At 39.8% G+C, this 22,404-nt stretch overlaps 1 protein-coding gene across 4 annotated transcripts in view; it reads right to left on the minus strand.

Annotated features, from left to right (window-relative positions):
* The window catches only part of ITPR2 (inositol 1,4,5-trisphosphate receptor type 2), a 224,016-nt gene that overhangs the window by 33,700 nt on the left and 167,912 nt on the right, over positions 1-22,404 (minus strand). For all 4 annotated transcript variants that reach the window (XM_088134864.1, XM_088134865.1, XM_088134863.1 and 1 more), the window contains exons 46-49: positions 16,310-16,417; positions 13,979-14,171; positions 11,603-11,728; positions 20-195 (exon numbers count right to left, since the gene is read on the minus strand). In XM_088134864.1, the coding sequence (XP_087990990.1) occupies positions 20-195; positions 11,603-11,728; positions 13,979-14,171; positions 16,310-16,417 (603 nt within the window). The remainder of the gene's footprint in view (positions 1-19; positions 196-11,602; positions 11,729-13,978; positions 14,172-16,309; positions 16,418-22,404) is intronic.

The raw sequence follows: 22,404 nt of genomic DNA on the forward strand, positions 1-22,404 counted from the left end.
TGCGTTTTTAAGTACTTACATTAGCGGCACCTAGAAGGATCAGCGTAGGCCCAAGACCAATAGTATATATAGATCTGAGCATTACAGATACCAGAAATGGTCGGATTCCAACAGGTTTCGGGAAAAAGAAAAGAAGAGACGTACAGATGGCCACAGCTATCCAGAGGAGAACAGAAAATAATGGAGAAAGCGTGCCTAGAATGAAAGAGAGACATTATTATACTTTTATAATATAAGAACCATATTGCTGAATTAAATCTGTTATGATTAAATCAATATTTTTTCTTTCACTCTACAGGGCAAAAAAAAGGTGCATGAACCATTTGATATAACTATAATTCTATCAAGATACTTAAACAGAATTGAAGGACTTCTTATAAAGAAAAGTAATAGCAGAGTTGTTTCTTGGTGGTGGCTTGGTGAACTCTTAAGTAAAGGCTGTACTTATGGATCAATTGATGTGATTTCCACCCTCCTTAAGTTAGCAGAAAATTATACCAGCTTAAGATCTGTTCTCTCCCATTGCTGGTCCCTTTCTGCCTCTATTGTCCTTGTAGTTCCCTAAATACCCTCCAAGGTCATGGGAAGCCACACAGATGTTATATGCCTTGAGGCTGCCCTTGGACAACATCAGGATAAGACAGAAATATTACTTTATCAACAGGACAGCTAAGGATAATTTATGCCTGTCTCCCTCATGAGCTGGGGATGAAATGAAGAAAACATCATGGGGACACCGCAGAAAAAATTATGTTGCCAGGGCGTGTTTGTGCCATGGGTTGGTGCAAATGGGGACATAAATCTCTTGGTCTTCAATAAATCCCACTGTATTTAATGGTGCTAACTTTCAGTAATTTTGCCTTACAATTGAAGGCTAAATTGATAATTTGGGAAAGCACACTGTGAATGCCGTGTCTTGGTCAACATGACTATGATGGTGTTGTCAATTTATTTCAGAAAGACCAAAATCATTCAACAGCTTGCCCTGCACCAGCCCATTCTTAACACAGTGACCAATATGGACCTCTCTAACCCAAAGGTTTTGATATGCTTAAAACAGCTGATTCCAACGTCAATGGGTAGGACCTTCATGTTAGTTTTTTAAGAACATATTTCCAAATGGTGAAGAAAAATAAGGAAACTAAAAATATTTGTCATGAATAAGAGAAATGAAAGAGCAGCAACCTATGTCATCATCGTCGTTATTGTCATCATTAACATTAAAGATGTTGCATATTTTTCCCCCACTGGGCAGAATGAAATTGAACTATCTGTGAATTGACCAGAATCAATCAAAATTTGCAAATTACAAAGAGCCACAAGAAAAACTTCCCTTTTCTAACGTTACTTGCCACATTCCTAATTGAGCTTGTTTGGCATTGCTCAATTTTGCTTAAAAGCATAGTGGGGGGAAGAGGGAGGAGCAGAGAAATACACAGAAAAGTTTGGAGCAAAGTGATTAATGTGATTTCCTACTTTTCTGCTCCCTTGCCCTGTTATTTCTCTTGTCATTCATCCAAATCTGATGCTCATCTTATTCTATTCAGATTAAATTCATGATCAGAGAGAAAGGAAGGAACCTGAAACTTTGCTGAGTTGGAAGAGGAGGGTGGGGACCTCTTCCAACCCAATTCATGGGTATCTATATATTTTAGTCTCAATCTCTTTATACGTATACTGTATTTACAGAATTGTAACAACATGTAATGTAAGTCAATCATATTTTTACCTCCATATTTCACACCCTGACTAAAGATATGCTTTGATCTGCAATATAACTTACAGGAAGGAGGAAAAATGTCCAAAGCGGAATATTAGCCAAAATTACTTTTAGATATGCTGACTTTAAATTTCAGGCGGATTACTCAATGGGATTCTTAACTCTTTCACTTCTAGACTGCAGGTTCATAATGAGTCCAGTGTGGAATGTGACCAAAAGCGACTTTCATCTGATAGTCTATATTAGTGGAATAATTCTCATTTTCAAACAGAAACCAGAGTTCCTTTTTCAACTCTCCAGCAATTAGCTGTTAGAACCACTCCTATTGGCAGATTGGTTTAGCACTATTAGTGTAATAGCCTACAGCTTGACTTCTTCATCCCACAGGAAGGTGGGCTGGAAGCCTTTGCAGATTTTCTCTTATGGCTTCCTAAAACATATGAAGAGGAATCACTGCCCAATATGGCTTCATACTTCCAAGGAACATGAACCCCATAAAGAATGCCAGCAATCCCAAACAGTTTTTTAATAATCAACCATTCTGTTTACCTCATCTTAAAGAGGATTTCTTATATGGACATATCCTGATTAGGTGTCAGTAGACTACATGTACTCCTATTTGATGGGATGCAGGCCACAATAAATTGACTTTCAATGATTAGAACTAAATTAGAGATGTAGCTAGCACAGAACAGTGTGTGCATGCTTGGGGAAAAACTGATATTTGGTGGTGCTTGTAGCATATTGGCCTAAATGTGCCAAAACAAACCAGTACTATTCTTACCATAAGCAAGGAATGTTGCATGTGTCATGGGGACAACTAAACCTGGCAACATAAACTCTTCTTTAACCAAAAGTTGATGATGATTAACACAAGCAGAGAAACCAATCTCTACGGGCCCATGTGGTAATGGCCATGACATATAAGAGATGTTTGGGATGCGAGAGGAGTCAAAAGAGCATGAAGTAATCTTGCAATAAAAAAAAATGAAAAACAGACATGTGTGAGAAACTAGGAGAAAGGGAATGGATGTAATAGATCTGAATGAAGGTAACCTGGAGTGGACTGATAAATATGTGCAGAGAAGTGAAAGTGTAGGTTTAAGTATGAATGAAAGGGATAAAATGTATGTCAGAAAGTGTGAATAGTAGTTAAGTCAATATAGATATTATATGAACATTTGAATCCATAGGCTGATGTTAGTTGCATGTCAGAGGCCCTGGCTTTCAGCTGCTGCTTCTAAGTGACAGCTGAGTCTGTAATAAAGCCTCCCTCATCGACGATCTGATCGTTGATGAGAGGGCTGACTTGGCACGTATTACCGAGACTTGGCTGGGCCCGGGAGGGAGGGTGGCCCTTTTGGAGATATGCCCAGCTGGGTTTTGGGTGTGGTACCAGCTGAGACCCTGGGGCAGGGGTAGAGGTATGGCAACTGGCTTCCAAGAATCGCTTACGGCTTTCAGGGGTGCTGCACCCCAGGTCAACAAATGTGAGACCCTGTTCATTAAGGTGGGCTCTAGGGATCAGTTGGGATTGTTGCTGCTGTACCAACCTCCCTGCTGCACAGCAACCTCCCTGCCTGGGCAAATTGACTCCATCTCTGGGTTGGAGTTCCCCAGACCTATGATCTTGGGGGACTTCAATCTGACTTCTCTGGCGATATGGTCTGAGGTGGCTCAGGAGTTCATGGCCACCATGATGGCCATGGGCCTATCCATCCAGAGCCCAACACGGAACTAGTCACACACCAGATCTGGTGTTCCTGTCAGAGCAGTGGCTATGAGATCTGAAATTGGGGGAACTTTTGGTGTCCCCCTTGTCATGGTCAGATCATATCCTGGTTACCATGGGATTTTCTGGTACCGCTATCCACTACAGGGAGGCCGGACCCATTAGATCAGTCCACCCTGGTGACTGATGAACTCAGATGGATTACAGAGGGAGCTGGGAGTTGTTCCTGCTGGTCTGCTGCACAGTCCATCTGAAATCTTGGTTGCTGCTTGTTAATAAGAGGGCGATGGAGGTTTTGGATCGGATCATGCCTATGCAATCTCTCCCCTGTTGTGGATCCTGTCACTCCCCATGGTTCATGGAGTTGTTAAGGGAGTTGAAATGAGAGAAGAGATGTCTAGAGTATTGCTGATGTTCTACAGGGGACGAACTTGACCAGACATGGGTTAGAGCCACGATTGAGGCCTACCTCGTGGCAATAAGGGCGGCGAAGCACCAGTACTTCTCTGCCCTTTTTGCGTCTGTGGATAGCCTTCCTGCAGCCCTGTTTTGGGTGACACATGTCCTCTTGGGTAGAGGGGGCTGAGAGAGGAGCATGCAGAAGAATTTGCTCAGCATCTATCAGACAAAGTCACTCAAATTCATTCACAGTTGGATGCTAGTCTTGTTGCAGGTCTGGGGGAGACGCCTGGGGAGAAGTCTTGCCCAATTATCTGGGAATGGTTTGAACCTGTTGGGCCTGGTGAAGTGGACAGGGTCCTTAGGACTGTGAGCTCAGCTCCCTGCTCTAGATCCATGCCCCTCCTGGCTTGTTAAAGCGAGCTGGGGTGTGTGTGTCATGGAAGTGGATTCTAAAGGTGGTTAATTCTTCCTTGAGTGAGAGGGTTGTTCCTTTACCTCTTAAGGAGGCCTTGGTTTGCCCCCTCCTCAAGAAGCCATCGCGAGACCCCATTATACTGAACAATTTTTGTCCAGTATCTAACCTTCCCTTTTGGGGGAAGGTGATTGAGAAGGTGGTTGTGCAACAGCTTCAGAGGACCTTGATGAAGGGGATAATCTAGATCCTTTTTAGTGAGGATTCAGACCAGGGTATGGGATGTAAATAGCATTGGTTGTGCTTTTGGATGATCTCTGCCATGGGTGGGATGGGAGTTGTGTGTCCATCCTTGCCTTACTTGACCTCTTGGCGGCTTTTGATACCATCAACCATGGTATCCTTCTGGATCAACTCAGAGGATTGGAGGTGGGTGATATGGTGTTGTGCTGGTTTGCGTCTTTATCCAGGGTCGATTCCAGGTGGTGGTGATTGGGGAGGAGAGATCCCACCCTCAGCCCCTACTGTGTGGGGTGCCACAGGGCTTAGTGCTCTCTTCTCTCTTACTCAACATCTACATAAGACCACTAGATGAGCTCATTCATCACCATGGGGTGAGGTATACATCTCTGCCCCTGGTGAATTAAGCATTGCTGTAGACATCTTATCCCGGTGTCTGGAGGCTGAGAGTCTGGATAGGGAACAACAGGCTTCAACTGAACCCTGGCAAGATTGAGTGGCTTTGGGTTTTGTGACCTGCCAGTTTTAAGACTATGCCATCTCTGGTGCTGGATGGGGTTGCATGCCCCCAAACAGACCCCTTGCGCAATCTGGGAGTCCTCCTAGATTCACAACTCCTGCTCAAAAAGCAGGTGGCAGTCGTGGCTAGGAGGGCCTTTGCACAACTTTGCATTGTGTGCCAGTTGAGCCTGTTCTTAGATTGGGGGCTTTACTCATGGTCACTCATTCCCTAGTCACCTCCTGGTTGGACTATTATAATGTGCTCTATGTGGGGCTCCCCTTGAAGAGTATTTGGAAGCTTCAGTTGGTGCAAAAGTTACCAGTCTGTTTCTAGGTCCAATTCAAGGTTTTGATCATTAACACCCTTCATGGCATGGGGCCAGGTTATTTGAGAACTGCCTCTCCCTGATTACCTCTGCCCATCACACCAGATCCAGCAGAGAGGGCATGCTATGGGTTCCGTCATCTAGGGAGCTACATTTGCCAGGCAGAAGGTTGTTTCTGCTGTGGCACCTGTGTTATGGAATATCCTCCCACCCAAAGTGAGGCTGTCTTCATCACTTTTGACTTTCTGAAGGTCTCTCAAGACTTGGTTCTGCCATCAGGCCTGGGGACCGCAGGGGACAGGCAAATTATTGAGATGGCTCCATTATTATTAACATCCCTCCACCCAATACGTCTTCTTTTTAGCTTTTTTTATAGTTTTAAATGTTTTTAATAATAATAACAATTATTTGGTATTTATTAATTGTGTTCTAGCTTTGTTGTATGCCACCCAGAGTCACTTGTTTTGTGACATGGGTGGCTATATAAATTTGACAAATAAATACATAAATAAATGTTACCTTTAACAAATGGTTATAATGCAAGAATTAGAGTTGAGTTGGAGAAAAATTGTGCAACTTGCCTGCTCTCTCTCGCTCTCTGTAAATATTCTGTTAAGTGACACTTATGGATGGTGAGAAAGATGAAAGCACAGAACAAGTGACAGGATCTAAGAATGAATGGGAATGATAGCTGGTGAATTTAGAAAAATATTGTTTTGAATATGTGGATAAAGCATAAGCCTATTCATACATGGCAAAGGAATTAATCTAAAAGCATGATTGATTTGATTGTTCAGGATGAAAAACTGAAAGAATCAATGAAGGGTACAAGGATGATGAGAGATTGTGAAAATGGGGCAGAACAATTTTTAATAGTTCCAAGACCTGATCTTGAAAGAAAAATATGGATACAGAAGAAAAGGAATAAAGTGAAAGAAACTAAAATGAAGGCAGGGCAACTGCAGGAAATGAACTTCTGGATGTTCTATATGAAAAAGTAATAGAAGACAGATTAATCTCTCAATAGGATGGACAGAAAATGGATTTAAAGATAGAGGATATGGAAGCTGCTTGGAAAATAGTAAAAAGATTTAAGTTGTAGAGTGCCAGAAAAGTGCATGGAGTTATGCTAATAGGAAATATGGGGTGTGGATGAGAAAAAATGCACATAAAAGCCCCCCCCCCCATGCCAATCAAGATTAAAAGAGGCCAAAAACATGAAGAACCATTTTGATGGAAATCAAAATGTGTCCTGAGAGTGGCTGAAGAGGGCTAAACCCAGAGACTCCTGCAGAGTGAATGGAATTAAAAAGAAAAGGGATAAAATGATTTGGGATGAAACTGAAGCGAGGGAATACTGGAAGGAGTATTTTAGAGATCTGTATGAGATATGAATGAGGGTCATAGGTCAATCAGTGGAATCGAAATGAATGTTCAAAATGTTAATGTCCAAGAAGGAATTGATGATATAAATGCTGGGAGAATGTTGAAAGATTGTAAGGCTGCAGGTGTACAGGGCATTCAGAAGTGATGTTAAAATACGGGTGTACTGTGCTTATGAAGTATCTCTGTGAGTTGCGTGGTGTGTGAGAAGACTGCATCTGTGCCTAACGATTGTAAGAATGTCATTATTGTTCCCCATGACAAAAGGAATAACAGCAAGAGTGACTACAAAAACGACAAGGGGGTTCATTTCTTAAGGGTTGCTGGCTGGGGAATTCTGGGAGTTGAAGTCCCCACAGTTGCCAAGCTGGAAAAACACTGTTCCAGTCCAACTCTCTGCCCAGAGCAGGAATCCTCAGAACATTGCAGCCCCATGGCTATCCAAACTTTACTTGAAAACCTCCAGGGATGGAGCATCCATGACACCAGGAGGAAGGCTGTTCCACTCCTTAATAGCCCTCACAGTCAGGAAAATCCTCTGTATTTCAAGTTTGGATCTTCTACCTATTGGTTCTTGTCCTGCATCATGGGGCATATGTATATAAATTTGAAAAAAACATGAAAAAAAAATCCTCTTCCCTGTGACAGCCTGTGACAGGCTGTCATTCAAGTCCTGGAAGGCTGCTATCATATCTCTTTTAGCCTCCTCTTCTTTAGGGTAAACATACCTAGTTCCTTTAATCATTCTTCTTAGGATTTAACCTAAAGGCCCCTCACCATCTCTGTTGCTCTTCTCTGCATTCTTTCCAATTGTTCAGCATCTGCCTTATTATGGTAATCAAAACAGAGTAGTATAGAGCAGAACTATCACTTCTCATGATCTCGACATTACATTGTTTTTGATGCAGACCGAGCTTGCATCAGTTCTTTTCACAGCTGCAGCACCCTGCTGGCTCTTGCCTAATCTGTGGTCTCCCAGGATGTCCAGATTCTTCTCACAAGTATCATTGCAAGACAGGTACCACCTATCCTGTACCTGCATTTCCTACCTGAGTGCAGAATCTTACATTTCACATCATTGAACTGCATTTTGTTGGATAGAGCCCATTGCTCAAGTCTATCAAGATCTTCTTGAATTGTGAGCCTGTCTTCTGAGGTGTTGACAGCCTCCTCCAGCACTGTGTCATTTGACAGAATACTAACTGAAGGGGTATGAGAAGACAACAATCAACATTTGGGAAATACAATGTGTCTTCCTGCTGGGCAGAGGGTGTGTAGACCAGATGTTGCACTTCGACAGGTCATTGAGGAATGTACGGATGTGAGAAACTGTTGATTTAGAGAATGTGTATATAAAGTGAATAGGCTTGAATTATGGAATATTTTACACAAAGCTGAAATTTGGTTCTGAAGGTGAAATTTGATTGCACGTTGGAAGAAAACACGCCAGAGAATAAATGGAATGCTTGGTGAGTGGTTCAGAATTAAACACAGAGTAAGGTTCTTTAATGTATTTATGAATAAATGTATAAGGAATGTTTGCAATGATGTGAGAGGTGTGTTAGTTGGATATGTAAATCTACATGTAGATTTGTATTCAGATGATGCCATATTGCTGGCTGAGAATGTGAATGATTTGCAGCAAATGATAGATTATATTTGTAATGAGAAATATGGATCTGAAAATGAATATATCAAAAGAAAAGGTAGATGTGTTTGACAAGGAAAACAGACTGAAGATTGCAAGTTGAATGGTTGGAGAGGAATAGGAAAATCAAGAATGTTGTGGTTGGATGGAGTAGTTGATGACCTCCACAAAAGGAGTGAAATGGAAAGTTTAAAGAACAAAATGCAATGGATTAAGTGGTGTATGGACAGTGGAAGTAAGGATGGCTTACAAGGATAGGAAGATATGAAGAAGTATACTGAAGGTGGTGGTGTGAAGTACATTGTATTAGATTTTTTGTCCTTTTTCTTATGCCTCTAATTCCCTTTGCTTTTTATTTCTCACTCCTTTTTTGTGCTTTGCATAAGATTGCTTATTTGAAAGGAGGGTCATGGGTATATATGTATTGCATGCAACAAAATCAAATGAAGTTAGGTTTTTCCCCTGAATTACAACTTCGATATGCAAAAAGAGAAGGGCGACAAGTCTGAATTCCCCTGACTTAATGTGAGATGATAATGATTTATTCATTTATTTACTTATTTATTACACTGATCCATCAGGCACTTAGCAGCCTACACAGATAAAACCACCAGAATATAATATTCCTCAGATAGCATCCATAAATGATGCTGTTCATCATCAGAACTTTTTGTCACCAAATGGTGTATAGAAGGAAAGTGTTTCCACAGCTCTCCTGAAGACAGATGGGGGTTAAGTTTGGGGACAAGTCATTCCATAGTGAGGCGGCTTCCAGAAAAAAGATCATCCTCCAAATCTCTGTACCCCTAATTTCCCAGAAGATAGGTGCTCATAACATCCCCTTCCAGCTGGACCACTTAGGGCAAACAGATTCCAAATTCCACCTGAAGAAGATGGTCCCAGAAACAGCAAGAGAAGAGTCCAAGTCATAGAGTGTTCATCCCCATCCAGTCCCTCACAGCCTCAAGATACTGGGTCAGGACATCTACTAGATCTCCTGCTTGCCTTGGGATAGAGATGTAAAGTTGGGTATCATCAGCATGAAAAGGACATGTCATGGAAAGGACAAAGCAGAATTTTCATTCCTGAGCTGCTTTCTGCTTTGGTTTTGTTTTTATTTTGAATTCCCTCTGATGTAGAAGTTGTTAGAAAAGGCTCCAGTAACTTTCCATGTATCAACTGGCTTTAAATAAGGGAGTTTTATTTTTTCTTTACTGGGGTTCTTCTTCCTCCTCTTCCAGTTTGCAAATAACATGAATAAACATTCATCTGCAGGGATTATATACTGATGTAAGTGTTCTTAATAAATCAAATTGCTACTTCAGTGATGGTGCAACACTTCCTTTTGGATTATGGCCAATTTTTTTTTTTTAATCTCACTTATTATAATGGCAACTTGGTGAACAATTGGGATAGGTGGATTTTGCCACAATTAGATGGTCAAGAGATGGGTTCTCATCCCCTCTGCCTTGCATACAGACATCTCATGCCATGTCAGAAGTCCTTCTGTGGTGTGCTCCGCCCATGAAGCTTATTCTCAGGATGTGTCCACATGCTTTATGTTCTAGGATTGATAATCATTCCAAGAATGCTGTTTTGTAATATACTTCTGCAATTCCAACAGCACATGACATGAGCAAAAACAGCTCCTCAATTACAGTGAGCTGAGAAGACAGCCAAATGAGCATATGACAAATCAGATGCCCTGGGCAATCCGATCATCTGGGAAGCATGTGTGCATATGTTAGAAGCATCGGATTCTCTGAGTGAAAATGAAGAGTGAAGGTTACATTGTGAAAGAGGGGCTAATTGGCTCTTAAATAGGGATAGCCTGATCAGTCATACTTTGGGACATGTGCAATTCACATGTGTCTGTTACAAGCATTGTTCCATACCTTGCAGAGTTTTGGTCAGTTTTTTACAAAAGAGTATGACTTCTCTTTAAGAAGGGAAAGGTTTAAGGTTTTAAAAATGAACTTAGTCCTTCTCAAGTGAATTGAGGACTGACTTTAAACCTCTTGACGTTCTATTTAACAAGTTCTAGGAGGGACCTGCTGTCCTGCTTGCATGATATGAATGGTCCAGTAATTTCTTCTCCCAGACATTTAATTTGCCTTTTCATGTTCTCAGCATGTGATACAAAGATGGTTGGACTTGTCATATTTTTGCCTTTTTTTTTAGAGTTCGCCCAGCTGGCAGAAAACAGGTTGGGAGACTTTCATTTCTTGCCATGCTCCCTTCCCTTCCCTTCCCTTCCCTTCCCTTCCCTTCCCTTCCCTTCCCTTCCCTTCCCTTCCCTTCCCTTCCCTTCCCTTCCCTTCCCCACTTTTTCTTTTTTCCCCCCTTGGTTGCAAGAGCAAAACATGGAACAGCAAAGATGACTATGTATGGAAAAGAAGAGAGCAACCATCAAGTTCAAGGGAGAAATGGTAGAACATCTGCCCTCTCCTCTCAGGGCTTTTGAAGACCTCTTTGTTAGAAACCTGGCAACAACTCTGCTGTCCAGCTGTTCCCCAGAAACTAAAATGCATTTTAAAAAATGGATATATAGTCCTCTGAACTGCCTCATATAATTCAGGAGGGTTGCAGATTCAGAGGTTTCAGTCTGTAACTTATTCAAAGGCAGCAACTCAAGTGAGATATCCTGAATTCTAAAGTATCCCTAGTCTAAATTTTTCATTTAATGTTTACCACATCAGTCCTCAATCTCCTCCATTTGCTTAGACATAAATGCATTCATTTTGGATATACACATCTCACTTAACTTCAACAACTTAGATATTTCTTATATGTTAAAATCAACAGTTTTTATTATGAATTATACTTGGCATATTGTCCATGCTAGTTCATCAGTACTGATGCCATAGTAGGCTGCCCTTGCAAGCACAACTCAAAATAATAGTTTTTAAAAACATTGCCTGTGGTCATAGCCCTTCATAAATATGGAGCATCTCCTCTCCCCTAATACAGGTGCCTTTCTTTTCAGATCTATTCCATTAGCAGTGCTCTACAGAGGCCAGACTTCCCATGTTTTGTTTCCAGATTCTAATATTCTGCCCAGAGAAATTTTTCAAGCAACCATTCCCCCACCCAGCTTCAACCAAAAGGTAAAGAATTTTGTATGTTTAAAAGATGTCCCTGACAACAGATGATTTATGAACAAGTTGTTGTTGGTGTTTTACTATTGCTAGCAATGGGAAGATCTGAGTTTTGTAAAGTTATAACCAAAGCAACATACCTTCATCACCATCATCTCCAAATGGATAGAAGAGGGCTACCGCTAGATTGATGAAAACGGCCAGATTGAAAGATATACTTCCCCAGAGGGAAATTTGTCGGGAGAACCAAAATAATGCTGGATTATCTAGGAAGGAAATGAAGAATATCTCAACAAGAATTACTGTTCATGAGAAAGCAATAGCTTCTGGGGAAAAGCTGATGTAACATTTACTCTGATCTGTTGTTGGGTATAATCTGATAGACTTCTGTAGTCTTCAGGACATCACCTCCAAAGGAGCCAGAATTGGTAAATTGTCTCTCCTTTGCTGATCATATCATATCTGGCTTTCAAAATAAATGTTGCATTTCTGGCACCTCATTGAACCATAAAGCATTTCTAAAACACTTTTTGTTGTTGACTAAGGAATCTGTGCAGAAACTGTGTAAAGCAGGTCATTATTATTTTTATTTCCAAATTATAAATAAGGGTAAAAATACATGATAATGATTGCTTAAAATCACACAGAAATCTCCCAATCCTGAAATTCTTTGGGAAAATGAGGCATCCTCAAGTGATTTGGGAATTAAGGATGAAGAAGCCATCCTTTAATGTTACATATAGACTATTGAACATACAGAGGGTTTCTGAAAGTACCGTGTTTTCTGCCATTTATGGAAATAAATAGGCTTATTGTCTTATGGGTAAAAAACATCTGCGATAAAATCTGTTTGGCTAACTCTTAACTGAATGTAATTAGAGATAGCTCAAACTGAATAGACATCTCACATGACCAAAAACGAGAGGATTTTGACTTCTGTGTTTAAAAGCCTTTGAAATCATTTCACGTGTTAGTCTCAAGGTAGCTCAGAAACTTCTCCATTCTTTCAGAGACTATCAAGGAACAGACTGCCTTACACAGGTTTTAGAGAACAGATTACCTAATGCTCTATTATTTGGAGGAATTAGTGGACTAGCAAGTCACAGATCCAGAAGCTATACAGGTCGGGGTGTAAAATGTATTTAACTTATTAGCCTCCTCTGGACTAGGCAATTTCCCACCAAATTTGGGCGACACAATCTTGTAATACTTGGGAGGCCACAGAAGCAAGTCTGTGGTCTCATAGCACCACAAGCCATGGGCTATGGGAACCCAACCAATGCTGCCATAGAGCAACATGTATACTACATTATAGAGGCCTGTGTCCTGCTCAAGATAGGAGGTAAGACTTAGTTTGGCCTATATAGCATTTTACATTTTGAGATAAATATGTTTTAAAGGAGTTTATCTCCCAGAATCAGCCTCCTTAGAGTCTCCATTTATCTAATTATACTCTGTTTCTGATACCATCAAAATATGAAATATACGCAGTTCCTATTAGAAACGGACAGTTTACATCAGCCACCCTAGGAATTCAGAATCATCTCCCAGAAGAACCAGGAAAATCTTCTGCTTTGCTATTTTAAAAAGAGGTGATGAAATGTTAGTGTTTCCTCTTTTTAGCTATCTTCTTCCCATAGTTGAGGATGTTTTTAGGAAGAATTGTTTGTGGCTGATTTTTAAAAAGTTTTTAAAGTTAAGTAGTAAGCACCATACACTTCTTTGGCTTATTAGTATGTAGTAGTCTTAAACAAACAGCAATAACTTTGTCCTTCTCCCCATTTTAACAAATCTCACAGGAAGGATCAGTTAACTTTCCAATCTTAAAACTGATTTATCTGGCCTTTTTGCTGCCTTTTTTTTTTTTCCCCAGCTTCTTCTTAACAATTGACTGTATTGAACTGAAAATCTGAAAATGGTTGTAAAGACCTCACTGCCATAATTTAAGCCACTGAAATACATCTGAGATGTATTTGCCCACAGGAAATGCAAAAATGGGCATGGAAAAGAAATAAAATAAAAGGCCTTCCACACGTCCAGTCCCTGAAATAGCCTCAATCGTATAACTTCATATGTCACACTGATATTACATGGTCCAAAATGTTCTTAAAAAAAATCCAGAGGGAGGCTGGAGATCATCCATCTCTAAATATTCTCAGTATCTACTCTAAATCTTGGTGGAGACAGAAAATCAAGGACAGAATGTTGAGTTTTGAGAAAGATCTCCAAAGAAAGGTCTTCACACAGATAAGCATAGGAACTATAGGTGGGAGGAGATTGAAATAATAAGACATTCTTTTCTGACCTCATTGCTGTTTCAATAGTTACCAGGTTTAGCAAGTCCAAGTCTGAGATTACTTCATCAGTGTGTTATCTTGTTTTGTATCTATACTATATGAATAAAGCAGAACTTTCATAAAGCAGAACGTTTACAATCAAACTTTCCCCAGGGACCTGACTTTAGAGTCTTCCTAACAGCCATCAAGCAGACAAATTCTTATAAGCACTGTACTTACTCCTAATTTTCTTTTGCCACTTCATTTCATTATATAGATCCTCAGTCTGTTGAAAAAAGTCATTTACTTTGCTTCCTTGCTCATCTCTTTCTGTAGTATTGAACACCCGGCACTTTGATTCATGTGTGAGGAATCCGCAAATATTTGGCACAGGAAATACTATTTGTTCCATAGTTCTATCATGGCGGACTATCTGCAAAGACACATTTCTCCCTCAGAGACATATAAGGTTTAAATGTCAACATAAATTACCGTTTTGTGCTTATGTGGGACAAAGCAAAGGGCGAGGAAGATTATAGATTCTGCTCAATTTGATCCAGGTTCCAGACATGTTAGGACAATGTAATTGGGCACAGTTTCAGTCTGTCTACTGAGGGATGGGATATTGGATGATAGCGGATTGTTTTCCCTTAAGTGTTCAATGTCAAATTGGCAAATGTTCAATTTCAGTTAATGTAAGTCTGGGAGAATACTAGAGATTTTGCCATTCAAACTCCCATGCAGATCCAAGGGTTGTTTTCAAAGGTTTTCGAGAACATTATTTTTCAAGAGAAAGAAAAAAATACAAATATCTGTAATTAAAGAAGAACACAACAGTAAAAAAAAAAAAGAATGACATGAAAAGCAGGTAGAGCTTATTCATTTAAGAATGTGCATGTCGCCTTTCCAAACAAGCACATAAAAAGTTAAAACTAAGAAGCATACCATAAAACAAATCCTCATGCAAATTAGTACACTTTAAAAAAAGATGCACTCGTAGTAAAAAAATCAATCAACTAAAACTCTAAATTAAAAAGGCCAGTAGATGACAGAAATTAAAATTGTATTAGAAAACCATAGAAACATATAGTTGGAAGAGTTCATTGACACCACCAAATCCAACTCATGTTTAGCAAAAGAATCCAAATTAAGAGATTTAGATTAGATTAGATTAGATTAGATTAGATTAGATTAGATTAGATTAGATTATGGCTATCTAGCTGTGGCTTGTACACATCCGATGCAAGGGAATTCACCATCTCTTCAGAAACTGGTTCTACTGTTGAAGTATTTATTTCATTTATAACATTTATATAGTGCTTTGGTCTGGATGTTAGGAAGTTTCTTCTAACATTCCATTGGAATCTTCCTTCCTGTAACTAAAGCCCATTATCCCACATCTTATATCCTAGAAAGAAGTAGAACAGGTCTTGACTTTCTTCCATGTGACATCCTTAGAGGTCTTTGAAGAGGGCTATCAGATCCCATGGGTTGTCTTTTATCAAGATTAAACAACTGCAGTCCCTTCAACCTCCCTTCACAGAACTTCATTTCTATGAAATGAATGTTGATGAAATGAACGTTGGAAAGAGAAATGTATGGCTCCAATTACTCAATGAATTTAAGACTTGATGTAATTTGCAACTTATGTTCCTTACAAGATATAAATTAAGTATGGACAACAACAACGGAATACCTTCATCTTTTACTGAAACTGTAGAAAAATAACATTTGATGTGTAGACATGTGTTTATATATAAATTTTGGTGCTGTTTTGCTTTTTTGCTTTTTTCCCTTCTTTTCTTTAGTTTTTTGTTTGTTTGTGTCATTTCTTTTTGTTCAGTTTTATTAAATATAGACATATATAGGAGCAGCTGCATAGTGTAGTGGTTAGAGAGCTGCCCTTTGACACAGGAGACTGGGGTTCGAATCCCAGCTGGTACCTACCTTACCAGTAGTAGGGGTCCTTGGGCAAAGACTCCCTAACGCTTTACCTGCCTACCTCGGATATGAGAGTGATACAAACTAAGTCACTCATGCCGGCCCAGACATTGCCCAGATTAACAAGGTCCACACCAGATGTTGGGGAACCAAGACAATCTGACAATAAGTGAGCTACTGGAAGAAACCATACATGGACAAGAAAAGAGAACCTGGAATTGATGGAATGCTACTACCACAGTAGATCTAATGACAGGTGATATATGAATGTGATGCAGTGAAGAAAGCAGTAACATTAGGATGTAGGACATATTAAACTTTCCAAATTTTTAGGGAATAAAAATTATTTATGACTAAAATGGTGAGCAAACATTGTTGAACCATTCTTTGATTAAAATTTGGTAGGAAAATTGAGGATCTCATAAAACATATACATTGGCCTAATCCGCAGTTTGCTACCTGGACATTCCCAATGACAATTTTATCTTACAAAGCAACAGAAAGGAAGATTCCATCATGAATCCTCACCATTATTTCAACCAGTTTCATACTTCAAATAAAAATCAGTAGAAGGAGTCCTGTATGAGGTAGAAAGTAGCATTGAAGCCTACAAATATTTTTAGCAATTACCTCAATTTGAGCGGTGTGGTTAGCATAATACTTCAAAGCTTCATCTCCTTCTTCAGGATCTACCCCAGGCTTCAGCATGTGTTGTAATGTTTTATTGTGACGGGCCAGCTAGAAGCAAAAAGGAGGAAAAAATTGGTTATAAGTGGCATCTGATAGCTTGTAAATAAAAGACAAAAGAAATAGCCAGATGTTCTTCAGTTCCATTGAATAAAACATCCAAGTGAATACAATGGGAATCACTTAACCTTCTTCTGATTATTTACTAAAACGCATGACTTGTAATCTGCAGCGTTAGAAGCCTTTTTTTTCAAGCTTGTATCCTGTGTTCAAAATCCACTAGGAAGTCGATTATTTTTCTCATCAGGTTTCAGGGCTGACCTAGTATGCAAGTGGTATTGATCATACTTGTCAATGACCTCTGGCCTAACTAGGATAGGCATGGTGCAACTGTCCTGATTCTCCTGGATTTCTCAATGGCTTTTGATATCATTGATCATGGTATCCTTCTGAACCAACTGTGGTGGTTCTCCTCCTTTCTCCATGGATGGTTCCAGCTGGTGTTGATGGGGGGAGAGGTCAAGCACAAAGCCCCTAGTTTCTGGGGCACCGCAGGGCCTTACACTCTTGCCTCTTTTGTTTAACATCTACAGAAAGCCACTAGGTGAGGTCATCCATCCATCATATGGGGATCAGGTATCATTAATATGCTGTGATATTCAGCTGTACATCTCAACCCCGGGATGCCAAAGTGATGCTATTAAGGTCTTGACCCAGTGCCTGGAGGCTGTTGTGTTCTGCATGGGGAAGAATAACTTAAGCTCAATCCTCGTAAGACTCTGTAGCCAAAGTTTATGGTTTTTCTGGTGCCATTAATTTCCCATCTTTAGTTCTGAATGGGACTGCAGTTCCCTAGACAGAAGTGTTGCACAGTTTGGGATTCTCCTGGATGTACTGCTCTGGCTTCAAGAACTGGTGGCAACCGTGGCCAGGAAAGCCTTTGCTCAAATTCATCTGGCGTGCCAACTGCACCCTTTCCTGCACCAGGAGTCCCTCCTCACAGTTACTCATTTCTTGGGTCACCTCACATGTGGACTATTGCACTGCATTCTATATGAGACTGCTCTAAAAGGCCACTCAGAAGCTACAAGTGATCCAGAACATAACACTGTGGCATGCCCATGTAACACCTCTGCTATGCAAGCTGCACTGGTTACCAGTGAGTTTCTGGGTGCAATTCAAAGTGCTGGTTCATGGCATAGGATCTGGCTATCAGAGGGACCCCCTTGCTCCTATTGTTTCTGTCAGTCCTGTGAGATCTGACATGGATCCACAACCTATCTATTAAACAATGCATCTGATGGGACCCAGCAGCCATACCTTCTCTGTTGCAGTGCCTGCTCTCTGAAATAGTGTCCTTCCAGAGGTTAGAACAGCCCTGACCCTGCTATCCTATGGGAAATGAGCCTTGAAGACCCACCTTTTTCCCCAGGAGCTGGGTTAGGTTGGTGGGGGACAGTCCACCTAGACTGGATTATGTTTAGTATGCTTGTTGTATATCTGTTCTCCTACCTATGGACAACTATTATGATTATTATGATGATGATTTTATTGATTCAATCTATTGGGTTTATTTTTTTAATCTGAACACCACTCAGAGCCAAAAGTTTATAAATCTAAATTATAAACAAATAAAACAAGAAAATAATCCCAACTTAAAATTCTAATGCTTTCCAGATCACCTAGACTAGAAAAAAAAATATAACACACTTTTAAAAAATTCTTGGGTGGATTCCCTTTAATACAACAATACAAGCTTGGCCTTTGGATCAAGACCTCATCTTATCTAGCATTTTTTGATGTGGCAGAGGGCATTCCATCTAGTATCAACAATTTTCAACAACGAGACTGGTTTATTATGTTCTGTGTCTCTTGGAACACACTCGGTTGATTCACTGCTGTGTAAGGTGACATTGGGTGAGGCTACTTCAAAAAGCAGAATTCATAAAAATGGAATAGTTCACTTATTGCTTTCCAATAGCCCCTCTGGTTGATTGTAACTTCATTTCCAAGCAAAAAAAAAAAAAAAAAACAGCTTGGAAACTTAGTCTGAAAAGTGAAACTTCTGTTTTGTTTCAGTTACAAGTAGCTTCCCAGTAAAAAAAGAAAATATAAAGGTTGTAATTAATTCCTCTTTCAGCTTTTCCTGTTGTATCAAAACCATATGGCACAAATTCTTCTAAACCAGTCCCAGGGATCTCTATGGGGTTTGAAAGGAAGAACACGAGGGAACTAAGTTCAATCTCTCTCCATCTAAACCAGTTAAATCTACTACGTAGATATAGGTATAAAGATACAAATGGAGAACCTTGAAATCAGTCTTGACTCCTGCCAATTACCTGGACAAGTCCATGCAGCTTTCTTGGCAATGTTTTCAGAAGTAGTTTGCCCTTGCCTTCGAGGAAGCTTGGATGGAGGGAGAGAGACCGGCCCAAGGTCACCCACCTGGCTTTGTGCCTAAGGCAGGACTAGAACTCACCATCTCTTCATTTCTAATCTGATTCCTTTCATCTCTACACCAAACTCGCTCTCATACTGAATATCAATGGAGTATTTCTAGAGCTAATCTTGTTCCTGGAATCTGAATACTAACTCTGTTTATTTTGGTAGGGACTTTCTTTTATTAAGAAAAAAATATTGAGAAGACTGTGCCCTACTCATGGAAGAGGTCTATGCAAAATATAGACCATATTTGAAATGATCAATATTTTCACTCAAGGATGGAAAAGCAGTTAAAATATAATGCCAAGAGGTTATTCAGTGTTTGGGGTTTTCCCTACACACTTCACCTCTTGATTTCATTGGAGAGAGAAAGACTTTAATGTTGGATGCAGTGACAAGAGAAGGGGTGTTCAAATGAAGAGCTCTTAAAATAGTGCTACATAGAGGCAACAATTTATATTGCTTGTGTTCATTGGAAAACAGTTTCTTTATCCTAAGCTTTTATTATATTATTTGTATTGCTATTAAACCTTATTACTTCCTTCGAAGTCATAAAATGAAGACTAAGAGTTTTCTGACCATTAGGGAGATGTCATTCTCCAAAGGAGTACTTTAATCAAAATACTTCTTGATAATAATATCACAGATTGGAGGAGCCACACTGCGGCCTTATTAACCTGAATTTCTCAGGTAACCAGAGGAATATATGCAAACAGAGTTACCTAAAACTATTCTTTTTCTTTAGGAAGGTTGATTCCAAGAGGTTATGTGGATAAAACAAGAAATGTGCTTCCTGTATATATGATCCCCTCAATGGCTATTAACAATTAAATGGACGTTCCATACTCAGAGGTAATATTGCTCTGAATAACAGCTGCTGGAACAAGTTAAAAGAGAAAGCTTTTGCTTTCAAGCCGTGCTGTGCTATTTAAAATATCTATCTCTCTATCTATGTGTTTGACTTTGGTCCAAATCAGCCTAACTCATATATTCTTATAGAAGAGAATATATGTAGCTCAGGGTTGAACTGTGGAATCCTTGGTGCTCTCTGAACTTGGCTGTCTGTTTGCAGATGTTTCATTACCCAACTAGGTAACATCATCAGGGCCAGTGAGTGTGGGGTTTGCTCCCTGTTAATATGCAATAGCTTACCCTGCCAGTGTTAGTGGGGATGTGGTTTTCTCCTATGTAGGACAGACAGGCAGAAGACTAGCAGAGCACATCCATGAACCCCAACTAGCAGTCAGAAGACACAATAAAAACTCCTTAATCTCACAACACATTGACAGATTCAACCACAGTTTCAACCAACATAGCATTCTAGACCAAGTTAAATCCAAAAATGCTAGGGAATTCCTGGAAGCTTGGCATTCAGACAAATCAGCCATCAATAGACACATACAAATAAAATATATTTACACACCATTCAAAAGAGACAACAAAAAGCTAAGAAGGAAACAAAAAGAACAGAACACATCCCCTCCAACAGCCAACACCCAGATAAGCAGGGATTAAGACCAGACAAACAACTGAGCAGAAAACAGTATTAGTAGCACTGATCATAAATTCTTATTTTCCTGACTTAATGCAGATTCCCTTGTTGCTGTGGTGGCTGCAAAAATTAACCGAATCCAATGAATCAGGATTCATTGTGCAGTAGATTAAAAAAAAAAAAAGCACATACCCAAAATCATTTTTTTTTTAAATACAGCTAGTCATGAAAACAGCACATGATGGAAATATCTAACATCTACAGCATCACATACTTTCAACACCTAAAAACAATGCAGGATTACTGCTGGATTGCTATGGACTTATGAAGGATGTCCCTCACTTTGACGTGAAACCAGCAGTGGATTAGAATGATTTGGAAAGGTATTTTACTCATCTGAGTTGGGACAGTAACTCTGCTTCCCTTTCAAAATCCTCAGTGGAATCGCACCTTTAATATGGAGTTCAGATCATGGGTAGAAAGGGAACCAGACAAAATGACACAGCTGCTGGCATTTGTTTATGTGGTGAAGTGAAAGTGAGCAGATTCAAAACTCAAGAAGTCACTTCCTCAAATCAGAGTGACCCTATTATTACCTTTTGAATGGGTGGAAGTGTCGCAGAGAGATTGTGGGGGGTAGGGGTACAGGAAGGTGGACAGAGACTGAAGATACATTGTGCACAATATAATTGCTGTTGTTTCAGTCTCACCTCATTGTTGCACAGACTTTCTTTGGAATGGTTTGGTGGCCAGAGATTTAGTTGTATTACATCACCCAAACTTTGCTGCATCAATGTACCAGCAATGAAGAAAAGCTAATCCCAGAGTGATGGCTGAGTGATACCCATAGAGGTTATAAATCACTAGTGAGGAAATCATCTCTATGTGACACTGGCAAATGAGAAACCTAGTTGATTTATTCCATGCGTCATCCTTATTATTTCCATTCTCAGTTGATCCTTTCTTTCTTGATCCTCTTTAATCCAGTTTTCCATTCTTTTCATTCCTCTCTTATTCCATTTCATAGTCTATTCCAAATACTGTCATTATTTCATTCCTGAATTCTAGAGTGATGGAAATAACAATTGGCCTTCTTCTTGTGACAGTCAGAGTCCAGTCAGGAGGCCAAACTCTAACCAATCAGGCAAGTTCACAAGCATCCAAGAACTTCTGATATTTACTTTTTTATTGTAGAAAGGTTAGGAAGCCATAACTAAAGAATACTAGAGGCTGCTGAATTTCAGAAGAAAGTATTCTCTCTCTCTCTCTCTCTCTCTCTCTCTCTCTCACACACACACACACACACACACACAAACAAACAATACCCAAATATCTTTTAGCCTTTTTCTCATTCCCACCCTATGTAACAGACCACAGGCCCCCTCTTTTGCATGGTAGGTCTAGTTTCCGCTCATGTTTTGTTTTTGAAATGGTCAGATTTGCTATTTGTTTCTTACTGACTGTGAGATTGTGGCGAGACTGGAGAAGTATGGGGAGGAATGCCAGACACAGACAACCAACAGAGAGCAGAGAAGTTTGTTAGTGGCTTATTTCATACATCTCAGCCCTGGTTGCAAAAAATGTGGAAGAAAAGAATGAAAACATTCAAAGAGACCCCGCCTTAATTAACTCACTAATAAATGAGGGCAAGATTCTGTACTTTACCCTTAATTCTTACAATAAAACACCTTATGGAAGTCCTTGTGATTTTTGCTTCTTTGATCCTTCACATGCTTAAAAATGCTAGCATATCTTGCTCCCCCTTCTTTTCTCAAGAAAACATAAACATAAGCCAAACATATCCAGTTCCTTTGCTTTCTCTCCATAAGACTTAGTTTCTAGTCCTGTTTGTCCTCCTTGTTCCTCCTCCTACCCTGTTCCATTTTCACTGAGCCTTTCTTAAAGTATACATAGAAATGGGCACATAGAAGAAGACCTATGGGAAAGAAATGATCACAAAGCCAGAAAGAAAGCTTGCTGGTGGGTTACACAAAACCTATTTAAAACCAGAAAAGGAAGGGAAGTGTGATGGAACGGAATTATGAAGTCCAGGCTCAGAGATATAAACATTTTCTTAGCTCGCCAGAGGAGCGTGGGAGATACA

The sequence above is a fragment of the Python bivittatus genome, unplaced genomic scaffold (assembly GCF_059951505.1).
Source record: "Python bivittatus isolate LINGU-HERP-01145 unplaced genomic scaffold, Pbiv_v1 ctg000120_np1212, whole genome shotgun sequence".
NCBI lineage: Eukaryota > Metazoa > Chordata > Lepidosauria > Squamata > Pythonidae > Python > Python bivittatus.